The sequence below is a fragment of the Stenella coeruleoalba genome (assembly GCF_951394435.1).
Source record: "Stenella coeruleoalba genome assembly, chromosome: 8".
Taxonomy (NCBI): Eukaryota; Metazoa; Chordata; class Mammalia; order Artiodactyla; family Delphinidae; genus Stenella; species Stenella coeruleoalba.
In genome coordinates, this window is record NC_137154.1 from 55,490,774 (window position 1) to 55,509,483 (window position 18,710).

The window sequence follows — 18,710 nt, forward strand, 5'->3', positions numbered from 1 at the left end:
TTTTTAGTTCCATGCCTGTGACCTTTAATCCACCTGAGCTGACTTAAGGACCCCTGGCTAAACCCCACTCACCAGAAAAGCGCTGACTGCATCACTCACGGACTCGGTGGACCGGCCCGCATTGTCTCCACCACGCTGGGGGTAGTCGTAGGACTCGCAGGAAGAAGCTACGACAGAGGAAGGAAGAGCCATGTGCACTCACTGGAGTCAATCCCTGTGTTGACACCTCCCCACACCCTCACCACTGTGGCTCAGAGTCTTACTGATACTCCGAAGATACTGCTCTCGACCCCTAATGATAAGGGATTGCTTCTATCATATCACTCCTCAGCTCACAAATTCCTCCCAGGCTTCTGGATGTAGCCCCAGTGTTAGCAGACGCCAAATGAAAGGAATTAATATTATTCTACTTTTTCATCAAACAGGGAGGTTATATGCAGAGTTGGAATACTCTCAGTGGGAAATCAGCAACAGAATTTAATACTTCAGACAGACGTTCAGACTTTAACCAGAGAGTCAAATGTGGCTTAGAAAATATTTTGTAGATTTGATTTTAAAAGTCTGTTGGTCCACATAGGTTTGGCTCCAGTTTGGACTAGGCTTCTAAATTTATTTTTGAAATCTTTGGTTTGATTTATAAATGAATAAAAGACCGTGATTTGGACCTCTAAACCCATAATGTGTTGTACTGTGGTTAACCAAGAATGTTCTGCCTCCTTAGTAGAACAGTAACTTCTCTCAGGCAGGGTCTGCTAAACTCTTGCCATTGTGGCGTCTACTAACAGCCTCCAGGGCTGGAGGACAAACTAGGAAAGGTCTGGGTGGAAGATGCCTAAACCTGTGGGTAGCACAGGTGCCCTGGGTGGGACTTAAGTCTCCTTGGCATGGATGACCGAGAACCAGCACACTACGGAGAACCCCTGTGCTCCCTCCCTTCCCCCCGGCCTCAGCAAGGGCTCACACTGACCTCGGTGAAGTCGGCTGTTGTCCATGGCTGGGAGGGTGTTGCGCCTGGGGATGGTCGCCGCGGCAGAGGCCGATCTGCTGCTGTCACCGGCTGGAGGCCTCTGCTGAGGGCTGCCCCATCGAGGTGTTTCTGCCTGACTTGGCTTGGGGGGCCGGGGTGGGGGGGCTGCGGCCGAGTCCCCAGGAGTGGCGACTGCCATGGTGTTGTGGTTCCTGTCCAGTGTGAACGTCCTAGGGATCTGGTAGGCTGAGAGTGGGGTGGCCGGAACATCCATATTGTCCACCAGGAGGTCCCCAAACTCGCGGCACAGGGTGTTGCTGGGCGTCTTGAAGGTGTACACGTCCTCGTGATCCGTCTCAGAGCCCGTGAGGCTGCCCTTGGTGTGGCCGTGGGAGGCCAGGCTCCGGGGGAGGTCGTAGGTACTGTCTCTGAATTCTGTATTGTGCCTGCTCGGCTTGGGGAGGCTGTAGAAGCCATGGACTTGACCACTGACCCCGTTGACACAGTGTCCGTTGCCCTGGGCGAGTTTTTGCACGGCCGTGTCGCTCCTCATGAGAAACGAGGCCCTGGTGCCCTGAGAGAAGCTGGCGCTCCTAAGAGACAGAAAGAAGGGGGTGCGGGGGTTAGAGGAGGCCAGGGCTGCCCACCAGCGAGGCAAGCGGGCCTGTTCAAACCCTGTGCAGCTAGGTGGTGTGGAACACACAGGCTGAGGAGGCTGGCAGGCCTGAGGGTTACCTGGGCAAGGCACGTTTTCTCTCTGAGCTTTAGTAAATGCGTCTGCAAAAATGGTGATTAAAATCATGCTTTGAAGGTTGCTTAGAAATTGGACTCGAGTGTATCTAGTAAGTATATGTTCAGTGTTAGCCTTTATCCCTTCCCCTACTCCCAAATGGCTGTGATTAGCAGAGGTTGGTCTTACCTTCCCAAATATATATCAACAAGCTAGTTATACCACACACTTGTTTATTGTTTTCAGTGACACAAAATATATGCATTCGTATACAAAGGCTGTGGATAGCGGAAAGAACCTTTAAGTTGGTATCCGAAAATAGCAAGTCATTTTATCTGAGTCTCAGTTTTCCCACTGTAAAACAAGTCAGCTAATGTACTGTTCTAAGTTATACAGAACTATTCAAATGTAAGTCACAGATTTATTTTCTATCATATATTATGGTTCATTGAGAGGCATTTAGAGGGGAAAATATCTCTTTCCAGAAGACTAAAATTCTACAGGAAAAATGTTTTCCTGTTTGGGAACTATATTCAGAACAGAAAAGGTTTTGATTATTACTTTTTAAAAATTCATGTTTTGGGGAAATAAGATTTAAAAAGTAAAACGATCTGGCGGTGGGGGGGGGGGGGGCGGCGAAGGGATTTGTGCAGGTTCCATTTCCACCACTGATATGCTCTGTGGGCTTCACCAAGTCTCCTTCCCCAAGGCAGGACCTGGTGTGTCTCAATAGCTCTTAAGGATCCATCTGGTTCTGAAACTCCACAACACTTTGGGTGTGTTAGCCGGGTTTCCAAACTGGATTCTGTGTTCTGCGTAGGCGCCTTAGGAAGTTAGAAGGTGATGTTCTGAGCAAGTAGAGATTCGGGTCTGCTTTTCTCTCTCTTACAGTAGGATTCTTCATAGGATTCCATTTGGGGGGAATAAAGGAATCACTATTCTAGAACTGTCATTTAGTGGTGATTCTCAGCTTTTTGGAGGCCATATGCCTCTTTAAGAATCTGATTAAAAGCTCTCAGCACTTCTCACCAGAATAAGGCAAGCCTCACATACGTACAAATTTGCACGCTATCTCTAAGCGGGGTGGGCAGCTCTTAACCCACCGAGGCCGATCCATGGAACTTCCGTCTTATACAAGCTCTCTCAGCTCATGGGGAGCTTGTTATTTGTGGATGTGGCCACCAGATGGCGATAGAAACTAAGGCCCATCAGCTTAGAAAGAGGAAGGGCAACAGGTGTCTCAGCAGCCAAGCTCTCTCTTGCGTAAACTTGCATCCTTGGTGGCTAGTACTTCCATTTCAGTCCCCAGACCTTCCGCGGCCCTCCTCTCTGGTCCTCCGTATTCTCTCTCCTTCCTGTTTCCTTCCACACGCATAACCAAGGCGACAGGCATGGCCTAGATCACTGAACATCTAGCCTTTAGATAACGAAGTGCCTGAAGCAGAGGACCAGGGAGCCAATGGTAGACATAAGGTGTTCACGTTGTTCACATCTGTCCGTTTGTCTGTGGTGCCTTTCATTTTGTCTTTTGGAATTTCCAATGCTGGTGGATGCCCTATCTGGATTTGTTCATTTAAAAAACATTTATGGATGTCCTACTTTCCACCTGGGCCGGGCACAATGGATACAGAGAAGCCTCCTGCCCTGGGGGAGGGGGCACAGTGGTAGAGGAGTTGACATACATGCAAATCTTTTTTTTTTTAAATAAAGTTATTTATCTTTGGCTGCATCGGGTCTTTGTTGCTGCGCGCGGGCTTTTCTCTAGTTGTGGCGAGCGGGGGCTACTCTTTGTTGCGGTGCGTGGGCTTCTCATTGCAGTGGGCTTCTCTTGTTGCGGAGCACGGGCTCTAGGCACGCAGTCGGTAGTTGTGGCTCGCGGGCTCTAGAGCGTGGGCTCTAGAGCGCAGGCTCAGTAGTTGTGGCGCACGGGCTTTGTTGCTCCGCGGCATGTGGGATCTTCCCGGACCAGGGATCGAACCCATGTCCCCTGCATTGGCAGGCGGATCCTTAACCATTGCGCCACCAGGGAAGTCCCTTTGCGTGCAAATCTTATAATCAAGCCAGTGAGTAAGAGGCTGTTGACAGATTTATACCAACCCTCCCTGGTGGTGGTGGTACAGAATGTCAGGGGAGGCCTCTCCAAAGATGTCACCTCTAACTGACTCTGGCAACTGGCCTGGCATAAGGCAAGAGAAGGGAAAAGGTGTTCCAGTTAGAGGGACACAGAAGTAGAACACAATCTGGCAAGTTCAAGGAAACGCAAGCTGCTCAGGCTGGAGCAAGTGCCTTGGGAGGCGGGGCTGAGAGATGGCCGTGGAGGGGCCAGGCCTGGGCTGATGAGAATGGGAGTCCTTGAAAGATTTTAAGGTGGTGCAGGGGTGGGGAGAGCATTGCAGGTATACTGCAGTCACCTTAAACATATGCAAGAGTGAACTCCTCATCTTCCTCCTGACTCTCCAGTCTGGGAAAGGCACCAGCCACTCAAGCCGAAATCTGGAGTTACCTTATGATTTCTCACTCAATAATCACATCAGGTCCTACTGCATCCACCCCAGTTCAGGTCCTCCTGATTTTCTTCTGCAATAACGAAAGGGGTAATAACTCGTCTCCCATCAGCCTAGGACCTCTCTGATCCTCTTTATCCCGCTCACATTGACTTTCTTAACTTCCCACCTTAACCATTTTCAAAACTGCCTCAATGTCTTTAGGACCGAGTCATATTCCAACGCCAACTCACCTCTCCAATCTCTCCTCCCCAGTTCCCCTTCCCACTCTAGGGTCTACTCAGTCAACTGCCCAGGTGTTCCCGCATGCCCCAGGCAGTCAGGCCTCCGCGCCTTGTTGTGTGGTTTGCTCTGTCTGGAAGGCCTCTTACTCCAGGCTGGCGAGCTCATACTCGGCTCAAGTGGCACATCTTCTGAAGCTGTTTCTTACATCCTCTACCTCCCAGCACAAGCCATCACTTGCTCGACTCTGTTCCTGGAGCAGGCAGCCATTGTTATCTGTGTTACGCACCATTGTTACTTATCTCCTCCATCAGACTGTGATTTCCTTGAGGAAAGAAGAAACTGTGTCTTATTCATTTCTCTCATCTGCACCGGGATCAGTGCTTGTCACATAGTAAACAGTGAATAAATGTTTGTTGAATAAACAAGCAAATGAATGTATAAAGAAAGAAAGAAAGAAAGAAAAGCGTTGGTGCTGCTGTGCCCTTTCCTGAGCTTGGCCTGAACCCTCTGGAGCAGAAGAGTGAAACCCCTCCTCTTCAGAACACATGAGCTCATGTCCCACTGTCGCTGTCGTGGCATCTCCTCTCCAGTCACAGAACTACTCGCTCATCCCTCAACACACTCCCTGAGCTCCAGCCCTGGGCTTGCATAATTTACCTTTCTCTGGAATGTTTCCCTGATACGCCAAAATCTTACACAAAGCGCCAGAGAAGCCTTTTTGCTCCACGATGGTGTTTTAGGTCCTCTAAGTCTCCTTGTCACTTTACTCACCACTCCTCCTTTGCTCCCACAGCACTCTGCTTCCATCACAACACTCACCTTGTGTGAAATTTATTTGGGTCTGGGTCTTTCCACTCCTACCTGACCCTGTGCTTCTAGAAGGCAGGGCACCATACCCTGTCCCCTGGCATAGTTCCTGGCATGTGGTAGATGGTACCGATGCACGCTGAGGGGGACTGACCATTACTTCAAGGATCAGGTGAAAGGAGTTGAACAAGGGAAACAAACTTGCCCAAAGGTATACGCTTGGACGGTAGCAGAACTGCTTCCAGCACCCAGGTCCCTGGACTCCCTGCCCAAAACCCACACCGCTACAGTGCGCTCCCTTTGGACAAGAATCAAGAGGGGGACTTCTGAGCACTTAGAAGTCCTGCGGCCTTTACTGCTTTCATGTAGGCCTTTACTGAGGCCTGTGCCACCATGATGTGCTGAGTTGCTTTTCTGGGACAGATACCTGGAAGCAGCGGATTTGGAGAAAGGTTTCTCTTCCAGGGCTCTGGGCTGACAGAGGCCTCATAAAATGAGCCCAGTACTGTGCCAGGCACATCACATGTGACGTAGCTTTTAATCCTCCTGACAGTTCCGAGAGACAGGTATCACCCTCACACATCCGGTGAGGAGAAACGATACATGGCAGACATGGTGCCAGAAGATACTCGAACACAAGTGTATAGGGGAGCTCCCTGGGGGCAGAGAGAAGTTTGGGAGAAAATGCTCCCCCAAGCCCAGCAGCTTTTCCTTTCCATTCCTGGCTCCCAGCTGCTCCCAGAGCCCCAGGTGGGTGGGGCTATCACACCACCACTTGTACATGCTTGGGTTTTAATATCAACCCAAACCTCTCTCTTGGCTGTTAGGAATGCTTTCCTAGTTTTTCCCAGCCACTTTATTTTGCACTTGTTCTTTTGTACATTTTCTCATGTTATGGTAACATGCTACACCACAATTTCACTCCTTCCACTCTACAAGATGCCAAGTACCTTATAACAATAAAGGGCCAATTTAATTTTTTTCCTGCTATTTTTTTAAATTGGAGTATAATTGGATGCTTGTAAGTAAATTAGCCACCATTTAGAGTTCTGTACCTGTCACTGGCAATCCTAAGAGGTCATCTGGACCATCCTTCTGTATCTGACTCATTCCAAATGCATCCTTCCTGTGAGGGAAGAAAACTCAGGAAATTCTGTCCCACAATCTCTAAGAGGTGAGGTGATCTTTGTATCTCAAACTCTTCTGGCTGCAATACTGAGCCTGCCTTCGCTCTGTGGTTACAGAGAGAAGCTGTATTTGTGAAATTAAATGAAGGTAAGAGCTGTATATTCTGCCTTTGGTCAGTCAAAGCCACTGGGAGAATGAGCCTTAGAAATGATTAATCACAGGTAAGTTCTCCATGGACATTTCTGATTTTACTTTTTACCCCCTATCTTTCTGTAGAATAGTGCTTGCTGCAGGGTCAGGGATGCGTTCATTCTGGAATTTCGTTACTTGAAATTTCACTTTCCTCAACTCTCACCAGAATTATGGCTTTCCAGGGCATGTGACCCACCACACACCACAACACATCACATGTTACAGGTTTAACAGCCTCCTTGAAATAAGAAGACAGAGATTGGCTAGAATCTAGCTAGAGGGCCAAAATAAATCTAGTGAAACGACTTTGTTTTCAAAAACAAAAAAGATTCTGCTTGTCTTGACAGTGTCATTCAAAACTCCTTCCATTGGCAATAGTTACGATTCTGAATTATTAGTTAATTTAGCTCAGTGGAAGAGCTGGAGTTTGAGGACTGAAGTCATTTTAACCAGAATACATACTACCTGGTACTTGAAGAAATGTTAGTGGCTAGTAGTATAGTAAGAGTAATAATAAGAAAGTCTTGGTTTTATCTCTAAGATGTTTCATTTGTTGTAACTCTATCAGGATCCCTCATGAATGTAGAAGGGGAGAGACAGAAGGCTGGTATTATTGGCCTCAGTAAATACTATTTCACTACAATCATCAGGCATATTTATGTCTATGCTAGGCAGAGATGAAGGAGCTGGTTCTCTCTCAAAGTCCCTACTCAAAAGTAACCCTCTAAGATTATTTTGGAGATCAAATGAGGTAACTAACATAAAAGAGCGCTGTGAACTGTAAAGCATTGTTCCTCTTTCCAGAGTACCTAGTGTGTAATGTGAATGTCAGAAGCAGTGCAGGGATAAAGCCCATCCACATACTTTGCCAGCACTTGGCGTTGCTAGTCTTTTTTGTTTTCGCCATTCCAGGGGAGACGAAGCAAAACCTCACTGAGGTTTTAATTTGCATTTCCATGATGTTTCAGCATCTTTTCGTGAGCTTATTGGTCATTCTTACATCTATTTTTTTTTTGTGAAGTGTCTGTTCAAATCTTTTGCCCATTTAAAACACAAATTGGTTGCGTGTCTTCTTACTGACTTGTAATAGCTCTTTATAGATTCTACAAATAACTCCTTTGTCAGATATGTGTTTTGAATATTTTCTCACATTTGGTGACTTGCCGTTTGGTTTTCTTAATGGGATCTTTTGAAGAGCAAGTTTTAACTTTGATAACAACTACTTTATCATTTTTTTCTTTTATGATTCCTGCTTTTTAAATCCTATATAAAAATCTTTGTTTACCCCAAGATCACAGAGATATTTTCTTCTATAAGTTTCACAGTGTTAGACTTTACATTTAGGTCTCTGATACTTTTGAGTTAACTTTTTTTTTTATAAATTTATTTATTTTATTTATTCATTTTTCGCTGCATTGGGTCTTCGTTGCTGCATGCGGGCTTCTCGTTGCGGTGGCTTCTCCTGCCGCGGTGCACGGCCTCTAGGTGCGCGGGCTCAGTAGTTGTGGCGCACGGGCTCAGTCGCTCCGTGGCATGTGGGATCCTCCTGGACCAGGGATCGAGCCCGTGTCCCCTGCATTGGCAGGTGGATTCTCAACCACTGCGCCACCAGGGAAGCCCCTGAATTAAGTTTTGAGTAGTGTGATATGAAGTAAAGGTTTTTAAAAAAATTCCTATATGTTTTGTTTATGGTTCCCTTTGCTGTGCAAAAGCTTTTGAGTTTAAGTAGGTCCCATTTGTTTTTTATTTTTATTTCCATTACTCTGGGAGATGGATAGAAAAAGACATTGCATGCACCCCAATGTTCATTGCAGCACTGTTTACAACAGCCAAGACATTGAAGTAACCTAAATGTCCATGACAGATGAATGGATAAAGAAGATGTGGTGTATATACACAATGGAATATTACTCAGCCATTAAAAAGAATGAAATAATGCCATTTGCAGTAACATGGATGGACCTAAAGATTGTCATACTGAGTGAAGTAACTCAGACAGAGAAAGAAAAGTATCATATGATATTGCTTATATGTGTAATCTAAAAAAAAAATGATACAAATGAACTTATTTATGAAACAGAAACAGACTCACAGGCTTAGAGAATGAATTTATGGTCACTGGTGGGGAAGGGTTCGGGGAAAGACAGACTGGGAGTTTGTGTGACATGTACACACTCTATATTTAAAATAACCAACCAGGACCTACTGTATAACACGGGGAAACTCTGATCAATATTCTGTAATAACCTAAAATGGGAAAATAACTTGAAAAAGAATAAATACATGTATATGTATAATGGAATCACTTTGCTGTACACCTGAAACTAACACATTATACTCCAATATAAAATAAAAATTTAAAAAATTCTTATATGGATATCCACTTGTTGAAAAGACTTTCATTTCCCTATTGGCACCTTTGTCAAAATCATACATATATTTTTTCATTCTACCCCCTAGATTCACTAATCTGTTCTAGTGATTTGTATGTTTACCCTTTCATCAATACAACACTGTCTTGTCTAACCGTAGTTTGACAGAAAGTCTTGAAATCAGGTAGTATAAGCCCTCTTTTTTTTTTTAGATCTCTTTGGCTATTCACATTTTTTTAAACATCTTTATTGGAGTATAATTGCTTTCCAGTGGTGTATTAGTTTCTGCTTTATAACAAAGTGAATCAGTTATACATATACATATGTTCCCCTATCTCCTCCCTCTTGCGTCTCCCTCCCACCCTCCCTATCCCCCCCACAGGTGGTCACAAAGCACCCAGCTGATCTCCCTGTGCTATGTGGCGGCTTCTCACTAGCTATCTATTTTACATTTGGTAGCGTATATATGTCCATGCCACTCTCTCTGGCTATTCACATTTTAGCATATTTTGCATTTTCACGCAAATTTGAGAATTGACTTATCAATTTCTATGAAAAAGCTAGTTGGGATTTCTATTTGGATTGCATTGAATCTACAGAGTAATTTGGGAAGAATTCCCATTTTAATAATATTGGGTCTTCCAATTCATAACTGTAGTATATTATGACTCTCCATATTTAGGTCTTTAATCTCCCTCAGCAATGTTAGACAGTGATTTCAGTGAAGAGATCTTGCGTGTCTTTTGTTAAATTTATTACTAACTAGTTCATTTTGGGGGCATCACTATATAGAGAATTTTTTAAAGTTCATTTTCCCAATTTTTCAAGGCTACTATGTAAAAATTAAGTTTTGTATAATAATCTTTTATCCTGTGACCTTGCTAAATTCCCTTATTAATTCTAGTATTTTCTATATTCTTCAGGATTTTTTATATAAACAATCATGTTACCTGCAAATAGAGACAGTGTTACATCTTCCTTTCTGATATTTGTGCCTTTTATATTTTTCTTGTTCCCTTATTGAACTGGCTAGGATTTCTAGTACACTAGTGAACAGAAGTGGTGAGAGCAGGTATTCTCTCCTTGTCTCCAATATTAGGGGAATATGTTTACTATTTCTCCATTAGGTATGATATAAGCTGTAGGTTATCCTTTGAAGTCTGTTATTAGTTTGAGAAAGTTCTCCTCTATTCACAGTTTGCTAAGAAATATTTTTTGTGAAGAGGTATTAAGTTTTGTCAAATACTTTCTTAGCATCTATTGAGGTGATGATTATATGATTTTTCTCCTTTATTTATCTTAATGTGATGAATTATATCGGTTGGTTTTTGAATGTCAAACCAACCTTGTATTCCTGGGATGAACATTACTTTGTCACGGTGTCTTATCCCTAATGATGTATACAAACATATATATTCCCTAATATATATTATCCCTAAAATACATACACACATTTTAAATATATATATATATATATATATATATAGTTGTTGTTGTTGGATTTGTTTTCTAATACTTTTTTTTTTTTTTTTTTTACGTGGGCCTCTCACTGTTGTGGCCTTCTCCCGTTGTGGAGCACAGGCTCCGGACGTGCAGGCTCAGCGGCCATAGCTCACGGGCCCAGCCGCTCCGCGGCATGTGGGATCTTCCCGGACCAGGGCATGAACCCGTGTCCCCTGCATCGGCAGGCAGACTCTCAACAACTGCGCCACCAGGGAAGCCCTCTAATACTTTTTTGTAGAAAAAAAGAAATTCTGTATCTATCATCACAGGGAATAATGCTTTGTAATTCTCTTTCTCATAATCTTTGTCTGGTTTTGGTAGTAGAGTTATGTTGGTTATATAAAAATGAGTTGCAAAAGGATTCCTTCCTCTTATGTTTCCTAAAAAGAATTTGGGTAATATTTGTACTATTTTGTTTGAATATTTGACAGAATTAACCAGTAAACCACCTAGCTCTCTAGGTATTTACCCAAGAGATATGAAACAAATGTCCATACAAGATTTGTTAGTGACTGTTTATGTACAAATGCATCTTAATTTGTAATAGCCGAAACTGGAAACGACCCAACTGCCCATCAACATGTGACTGGATAAGTAAGTTGTGATATAAAGATACATTGAATTACTCCTCAGCAATAAACAGGAAAAACTAATGATGCATGCAACAACATGAATGAATGCCAAAAGCATTATGCTGATTGAAAGAAGTCAGAGAAAATAGTGATACTCTATGATTCCATTCAAGTTAATTCCAAAAAATGAAAACTAATGTAGTGACAGAAAGACTGTCAGTGGTTTCTGAGGAATATGGTAGAAGGAAGGACACGTCACAAAGGGGCATGAGGACATTTTATATATATGGCATTGACTGTACTTCTGTTACCCTTCAAAAATTATTTTTAAAAAAGGGGGGGGAATCCTAGAATTGAAAAATGAATTAAAAAAACTATCCAGGGCTTCCCTGGTGGAGCAGTGGTTGAGAGTCCGCCTGCCGATGCAGGGGACGTGGGTTCGTGCCCTGGTCTGGGAAGATCCCACGTGCCGCGGAGCGGCTGGGCCCATGAGCTATGGCCGCTGAGCCTGCGCGTCCTGAGCCTATGATCCACAACGGGAGAGGCCACAACAGTGAGAGGCCCGCGTACCGCAAAAAACAAAACAAAACAAAACTATATAAACTGAGCACAGAAAGGAAAAAGGATAGGAAAAAAAAAAGAATAGTATCGGTGACATGTAGGTAAGTTTCAAGTGGTCTAGCATATGAGTAACTGAAGTTTCATATGAGCCTCAAAGGAAAGGAGAGACAAAATGGGGCAGAAGCAACACAGGTAGAAATTTTGCTGGACTGAATCAAAAATATCAACACACAGAATCAGACAGGCAAGTGAACCCCAAACATAGTAAATATAAAGAAAAACACACATTAGGAATATCACATTCAAACTGCTGAAAAAAGATAAAGAAAAAAACTTAAATCAGTCAGAGGCCCAAATAGCCAAAACAATCTTAAAAAAGAAGAACAAAGTTAAAGGTCTCACACTTCCTGATTTCAAAACTTATTACAAACCTCCAGTAACTAAAGCAGTGTGGTACTGGCATAAAGATGGACATATAGACAAAGGGAACAGAATACAGAGTCCAGAAATAAACCCTCAATGATTTTCAATAAAGATGCTAAGACCATGGGAAAGAGCTTTTCCACAGCAAAGTACAGTCTTTTCAACAAACAGTTTTGGGAAAATTAGATATACACATGCAGAAAAATGAAGTTGGATCTTTACCTTATACTGTTTGCAAAATTTAATGCAAAATGGATCAAAGACCTAAATGTAAGAGCTAAAACAATAAAACTCTTAGAAGACAACAGGGGAAAATCTTCTTGAAATTGGATTTGTCCATGATTTCTTATGTATGAAATAAAAAACACAGGTGACCCCACAGGCCACGGAGCGGCTGGGAGCGTGAGCCATGGCCACTGAGCCTGTGTGTCTGGAGCCTGTGCTCCGCAATGGGAGAAGCCACAACAGTGAGAGGCCCACGTACTGCAAAAAAAACCCCAAAAAACCACAGGTGACCAAAGTAAAAAGAGATAAATTGGATTACATCAAAATTAAAACCATTTCTGTGCATCAAAGGACACAATCAACAGAGTGAAAAGGCAGTCTTTAGAATGGGGGAAATATCTGCAAATCATGTATCTCATAAGGGGTTAATGTCCACAACATACAAAGAACTTTTACAACTCAACAATAACAAAAGACTCTGATAATAAATGGGCAAAGGACCTGAGTAGACATTTCTCCAAAAATGATATACCAATTGGCAACAAATACCTGAAAAGATGCTGACTATCACTGATCATTAGGGAAATGCAAATGAAAACTACAATGAGATGCTACCTCACACCCATTTAGGATGGCTACTATCAAGAGACCAGAAAATAACAAGTGTTGGCAAGAAGGTGGAGAAACTAGAACCCTTGTGCACTGTTGTAAATTGGTGTAACCACTATGGAAAACAGTATGGCAATTCCTCAAAAAGCGACAATAGAATTACTGTATGATCCAGCAATTCTACTTCTGGGTATATACCTCAAATAACTGAAAGCAGAGTCCTGAAGAGTATTTATAAACTCATGTTCACAGCAGCGTTATTCACAATAGCCAAAAGGTGGAAGTAATCCAAGGGTCTAACAATGGATGAACAGATAAACAAAATGTGGAATATACATGTAATGAAATATTTATTCAGCCTTAAAAGGGAAGAAAATCCTGACACATGCCACAATGCAGATGAACCTTGAGGACTGCATAAAAAGACAACTACTGTATGATTCCACTTAAATGAGTTACCTAGAGATAAGTAGAATGGAGGTTATCAGGGGCTAGGGGGAAGGTGAAATGGGGAGTTGTTTAAGAGTGGAGAGTTTAAATTTTGAGAGTTGAGAAGAGTTCTAGAGATTGGTTGTATAACAATGTGAAAGTACTTAATACTACTGAACTGTACACTTAAAAATGGTTAAGATGGTACATTTTATATTATGTGTATTTTACCACAATTTTTTTAAAAAGAAGAGAAAAAAAAATCATTCAGAGGAAGAAAGATACATTACATACAGGAGAATAAGAATAAAAAGAACAGCTGACCTGTCATCGGAAACAACGAAGGTCAGAAGACTATAGAATGGCATCCTTTAGAATGCCGAAATAAAACCATCATTCCAGAATTTTATACCCAGCAAAAATATCTCTGAAAAATAAAGGTGAAATAAAGGTATTTCCACATAAATGAAAGCTGGGAAAATCTGTTACCAGGGACTCACATGGCCAAAAATGGTAAAGGAAGCTCTTCCTTTACCAGAAATAAAAACAGACAAAAACCCCACTAGATAATGTTTAATATTTGCTTTCAGTACTCATACGTATTTTAAACTTAGGAGGGAAAAAATAGTATTTTATAATTATGCAGATATTTACTATTTCTGCTGCTCTTTCTTCGTTCCTGATCTTAGTTTCCTTCTGGTACTTCTTTGCTTTAGCCTTATTATTTCTTTAAGTCAGATCTCTTGGAAATTCTCTTATTTAACTTTCATCTGAGAGTGTCTTAATTTTGTTTTCATTCCTGAAGGAATACTTTTGCAGAATATAGACTTCTGGGTTGATAAGAGTTTCTTTTTCTTTCCATTAATTTCAAGTGTGTTTTCCTTTATCATATGGAATACTGTTATAAAATGGGCTTTTAAACCTGTGTGTAGTAGTTTCAACATTAGTTATATTGGGGTTGGCATCTGTGCTCTCCCTTGAGAATTAGTTGGCTGGCTCTCTGTAGGCTGAGAAATTTTGGATTATATTCTGAATGTTGTGATACTATGTTGTGTAGACTCTGGGTTCCTTTATCATCCTCTGCAGAATGTTGATTTTGTTTTTGCAGGCAATCAATATGGTCAGGTTCAACCTGTAACTTCTGTTTCTCCTCTGTGTGTGGTAGTGAAAATCTCAGTTTAGTTCACAAAGCTCTGGTTATGCTGATTTGAGTCTGTCCCACACATGGGTAGCTCAAGATGAGCCTGAGACTTGTGTGGGTTTATACCCAGAATCAGGAATTGCCTTCACTAGCTCTCTCCACACTGGGATACTCCACTCCTTTCCAGTCCCCAAAGGGCTCCTTTTCTGGTTCCTCTAACCAGAAAGATGAGGTTTCTATTAGCGTTTCAGCAGTCTGCCCCACTGTGCTGCTTTGTGATGGAGCCCACTCTCAGGACAAAGCCACCAGAGACAGAAGATTTACCTGTGTACTCACATCTCCAAGTTTTGCTCCCCTCCATAATCTGCTTCCTTTCTCTTTCTTTACAGAGTCTTTGGGTAATTATATTTTGTCCAGAGTTTTTATCTGTAATTAGTGGGAGGGACAGAAGCCTGTGGTGGCTTCTGCCACCATAGCGGAACTGGAACTCCTAAGTTTTTTTTCAAAGTTTCTATCTCTTTCCTACATTTCACCATCTCTTTACTCATTATCCACCCCCTCTTCCCACCATAGATTAAAGCAAGTAACACAACTATTTTAAAGTCTTTGTATGCTAGCTCCAAAAACTGGGTTGATTTTAACTTGTTTCTATGACCTGAGCTCTCTAGGACTATAGGTCAACTTTTACAGTTTCTTCAGATGTCCAGCAATTTCTCATTGTATACTGACATTTGGGATGATATGTTATAGAAATTTCCTTCATAGCAAAAGCCATGTAAATTGAATCTCGCTAAATGTGGGTCCCCTTTTTTTTTTTTTTGGTCCCTTGTTTTAAGAGTCAAATCAGTCCTGCTTTTTGATTGCTCTTCAGTGCCTTTGAACAGGATTTTAAAATGTTTTGTCCAGAGTTTATAATTGTTACAGTATGTTTAGTATCATGCCTGCTACTCCACCATTACCAAGAACTACATAATCCTTCTAGACTGAAGAAAACTTCCTTCCCGCCCTCCTTTCCTGCTTGGAATTCTACAAACACTGTTTGAACTTACTATTTTTTAAAATCTCCCTGAGATCCTGCTCATCACCCTCTCGCTCCCACACCCACACAAGTAAAAACAAAGACACAGAGAAAAGCACAACTTGATCAAGGCCCTACAATTAAGCTGCTTCCCCAGATGTAGATAAATTCTGTCTCATCTATTATGGTACCTCCATAGCACAGATTTGTTCAAATATTTATTATGCACCTACTATGTGCCCTGAGTCCTGTCCCAAAGAACAGTAACATATTAATATAAAAATCCGTAATACGAGGTAGAAAGTTCCAAATGCTGTGAGAAAGATCATCAAAGACTGCTATGGGAATTCAGAGAAAAATGAATTCCAGCTAGGAAGATTTAAAAGAGGTTTTACAGAGGAGGTGAGGGTACAGAGAGTGGGCCCAGCTGCTAATTCAAGCAGAGACATTTATATATGTGTTCACTGTTGCTTTAGCAGTACCATGGGACTGGAGGTGGTGGCAAGTTGTTAATACTATATAAAGCCTTCCACTTAAAGTATGCTCTGCAGTCTGCACTGACATCATCTGCAGTTTTGCAGAAAGGCAGGATCTCAGGACCCACCCCAGGCCCAGTGAATCAGAATCAGCATTTCAGCAAGACCCTCAGGTATTTCATAGGCACATTAATGTTTGAGAGGCACTAATATAAAGTGCTCTGTCTTTCACTAGAATTATGACTGTAAGACCTCGCATTCTCTGCTACCAGGCAATCCTACATGTAGTAGAAGGGGAGGAGGCACAGGAGAGCATCTGGCAATATGTCCTGAGCACCTCCTACCTCCTGGCTACCTTAGGTATAGTTTGCCATTTTACGCTCGTTAAGTAAGCCTTCGAATTAATTATTCCCACTCTGCAGGTAAGGAAATTGAAGGTCAAAAAGGCTCAATATGTGGTCCAAGGTCACAAAGAGGTGGCCAAACCTGCATTTGAACCCATAACTGACTGACTGCAAAATACTTTTCACTCTGTAAAATACTTTTCATTCTACTATACTGTCTCTGGTCTGTGCTTCAGGAGAATCAGGTACTGACTAGTTCAGTGATCTTGGTTAATTCATTCTACCTTTTTAGAACTCAGCCCTTCATGTGTATGTTGATGGAAGTCGACTGAACTAGTGAAAGTTCACAAATGAATCAACGCTGCTTCAGGAAAATGGGTTTTTCAGGCAGACTTAAAATTGAGTGTTGGGAGGTTCTGTTGCATGAAAATGACTCAGAAAACCATAATCAGAACAGCACAGTGTAGAGAAAAGAATACAGGACCAGAAAGGAGAAACCTGGGTTCTAGTCCTCTCTCTGTCATTTATTAGTTGTGAGTCTCAGTTTCTTCATCCATGAAATGGAGATAAATGATCTATCCTGGCGATCTCTCAGTGTGTTTAACTGGTTTAAGTGAGATTATGCACGAAAATACTCTGTGACATGATTTATTAATACAGCCAGTTCTCTAATTGCCTTAATTTTCGTAACACAAATTAGATATTTCTAAATTAATTCATCAAGGAACATGATTTACAACCTGCTGGCCATGGTAGAATTGGGAACCAGCTCTGGCAAAAGCCCACCAGCTCTGCACTTTTGTTTACCCTAACAATGGGAATAAAAGGTAATAAAAATATGTACAGGTTCTGTACCTGTTAGAGTTGATGGTGTTAGAAAAACAAAAGCTTATTCCAGAGCAGGGAGTCCTTGCTCTAGAACTTTCTGTGATGATGAAAATGTTTTATATCTGTATTACCCAGTACGGTATCCACTAGACATGTGTGGCTACTGAGTACTTGAGATATGGCTAGTATAACTGAGGAACTTAATTTTAAATTTTATTTAATTTTCACTGATTCAAAGTTAAATAGCCACATGTGGAGAGTGGCTGCCACATGGAACTGTAGCTCTAGAGCAAACGTGAGATAAGGATTTGTTCCACAATGTTAAGGTTTTATAGTTACACTCTTAGGGCCGACAAGTGCACTGACTTTGTTTTTTTCAATTCTGAAACTCTAGTTCCTAATGCCTTTTTTTCAAATTAAACCAAAAAGTTTTATAGCATGATTTTTGATAACGGGAGGCTTCTTTGGAATCCAATTATCATTGTATAGCAACGCAGATGATACCAATAAAATGTGAAGGTTGCCTAAGCAAAAACAGTGATGTTTTGCTTTATAATTATATATTTGCCCACCTGGAAAGATAAAATAGTTTACTCTTACGTATTTAAAATTAAAAAGCAGAGTCTGAAAGGTACTAGGCCCTGCGAGCGGTTGCTCAACCAACTACCGCTTGCCTACCTTGCGTTTTCTGCTCTCCGGCTTATGCACTGGTGCAAGTAGAGATACTCCTGAGGTGCACTGGTGGACAAGGCGGGCTGCACGTGGTTCGACACCGAGGGTTCAAAGGTGAACAAGGTTGGCTGGCTGGAGTGCGACGGGGCTGAGGATTTTCGTTCTCGGAGAAGGTGCTGATTGGAGCTGCTGAGCTCAGCTGGAGAAGAGCGGGGGCCGTGACTGGCTGAGGAAATGTTCCTCAGGGAGTCTGTGAAAAGGAGAAAGAGCTCTCTGAATGGTAAAGGAAGGGAAGGTGTCCTTATCCCAAACTGGGTTGTCAGACGAGGAGAAAATACTAAGAGCAGAGGCAATGGTCCAGCCGCAGCATTCTCTTCCTCATGCACCTGCCCCGGCTCTGCCCTCCCAGAGCGCAGGGCTGTGGCTTCCAGGCTCTGGACCTCCGTACTGCTCCTGGAGGCGACTCCCTATCACAGCCTGGGCAGTTACTGCCCCACTTCCAGGAGGTGTGCCTACTCGAGGTCCAGAAGTGCGACTCTGGCTCTCGAGCAAGGCCAGCCTCTGGGGCGGTGAGTGCCACGGCCTTCCCTCTCTTTGGTGGCTCCTGCTCTCATCATCTCCGTCAAAGCTAAGCTGGCTTTGCTAAATGAAGCTCTGCTTCCTGAAGACTTATTTACTGAGTCCCTGGACTGTGTGTTACTGTACTAACGACAAAAGCACATGTAATTGGAACGGTCCCTTAAGACTGGTCCCAGCTCCTCCCGCCTACCCTTCCAAGTCCTCTGAGGACGATGTTCCCCACATCTTGTACTCACCACTCTCCATCTATTGGTCTTTTTTCTCTTAACTCTTATCTTAAACTCTCGTCTGTTGTGTTAGAAAGGAAGTGAGGTATTAAAGACAGATAATAGTTTAGAGTAATACCCCCAGCCAAGGGCATTATTCATTTGGCTGGCTCTCTAAGCTTAGTCCAAATTCCTTAGC

General features: G+C 42.5%; 1 protein-coding gene across 2 annotated transcripts in view; it reads right to left on the bottom strand.

The window, feature by feature from the left end:
* The window catches only part of GAB2 (GRB2 associated binding protein 2), a 172,293-nt gene that overhangs the window by 6,965 nt on the left and 146,618 nt on the right, over positions 1-18,710 (bottom strand). For both annotated transcript variants that reach the window (XM_079928442.1, XM_079928443.1), the window contains 3 exons: positions 17,733-17,976; positions 968-1,560; positions 73-167 (listed from right to left, as the gene is read on the bottom strand). In XM_079928442.1, coding sequence (XP_079784568.1) covers positions 73-167; positions 968-1,560; positions 17,733-17,976 — 932 coding nt within the window. The remainder of the gene's footprint in view (positions 1-72; positions 168-967; positions 1,561-17,732; positions 17,977-18,710) is intronic.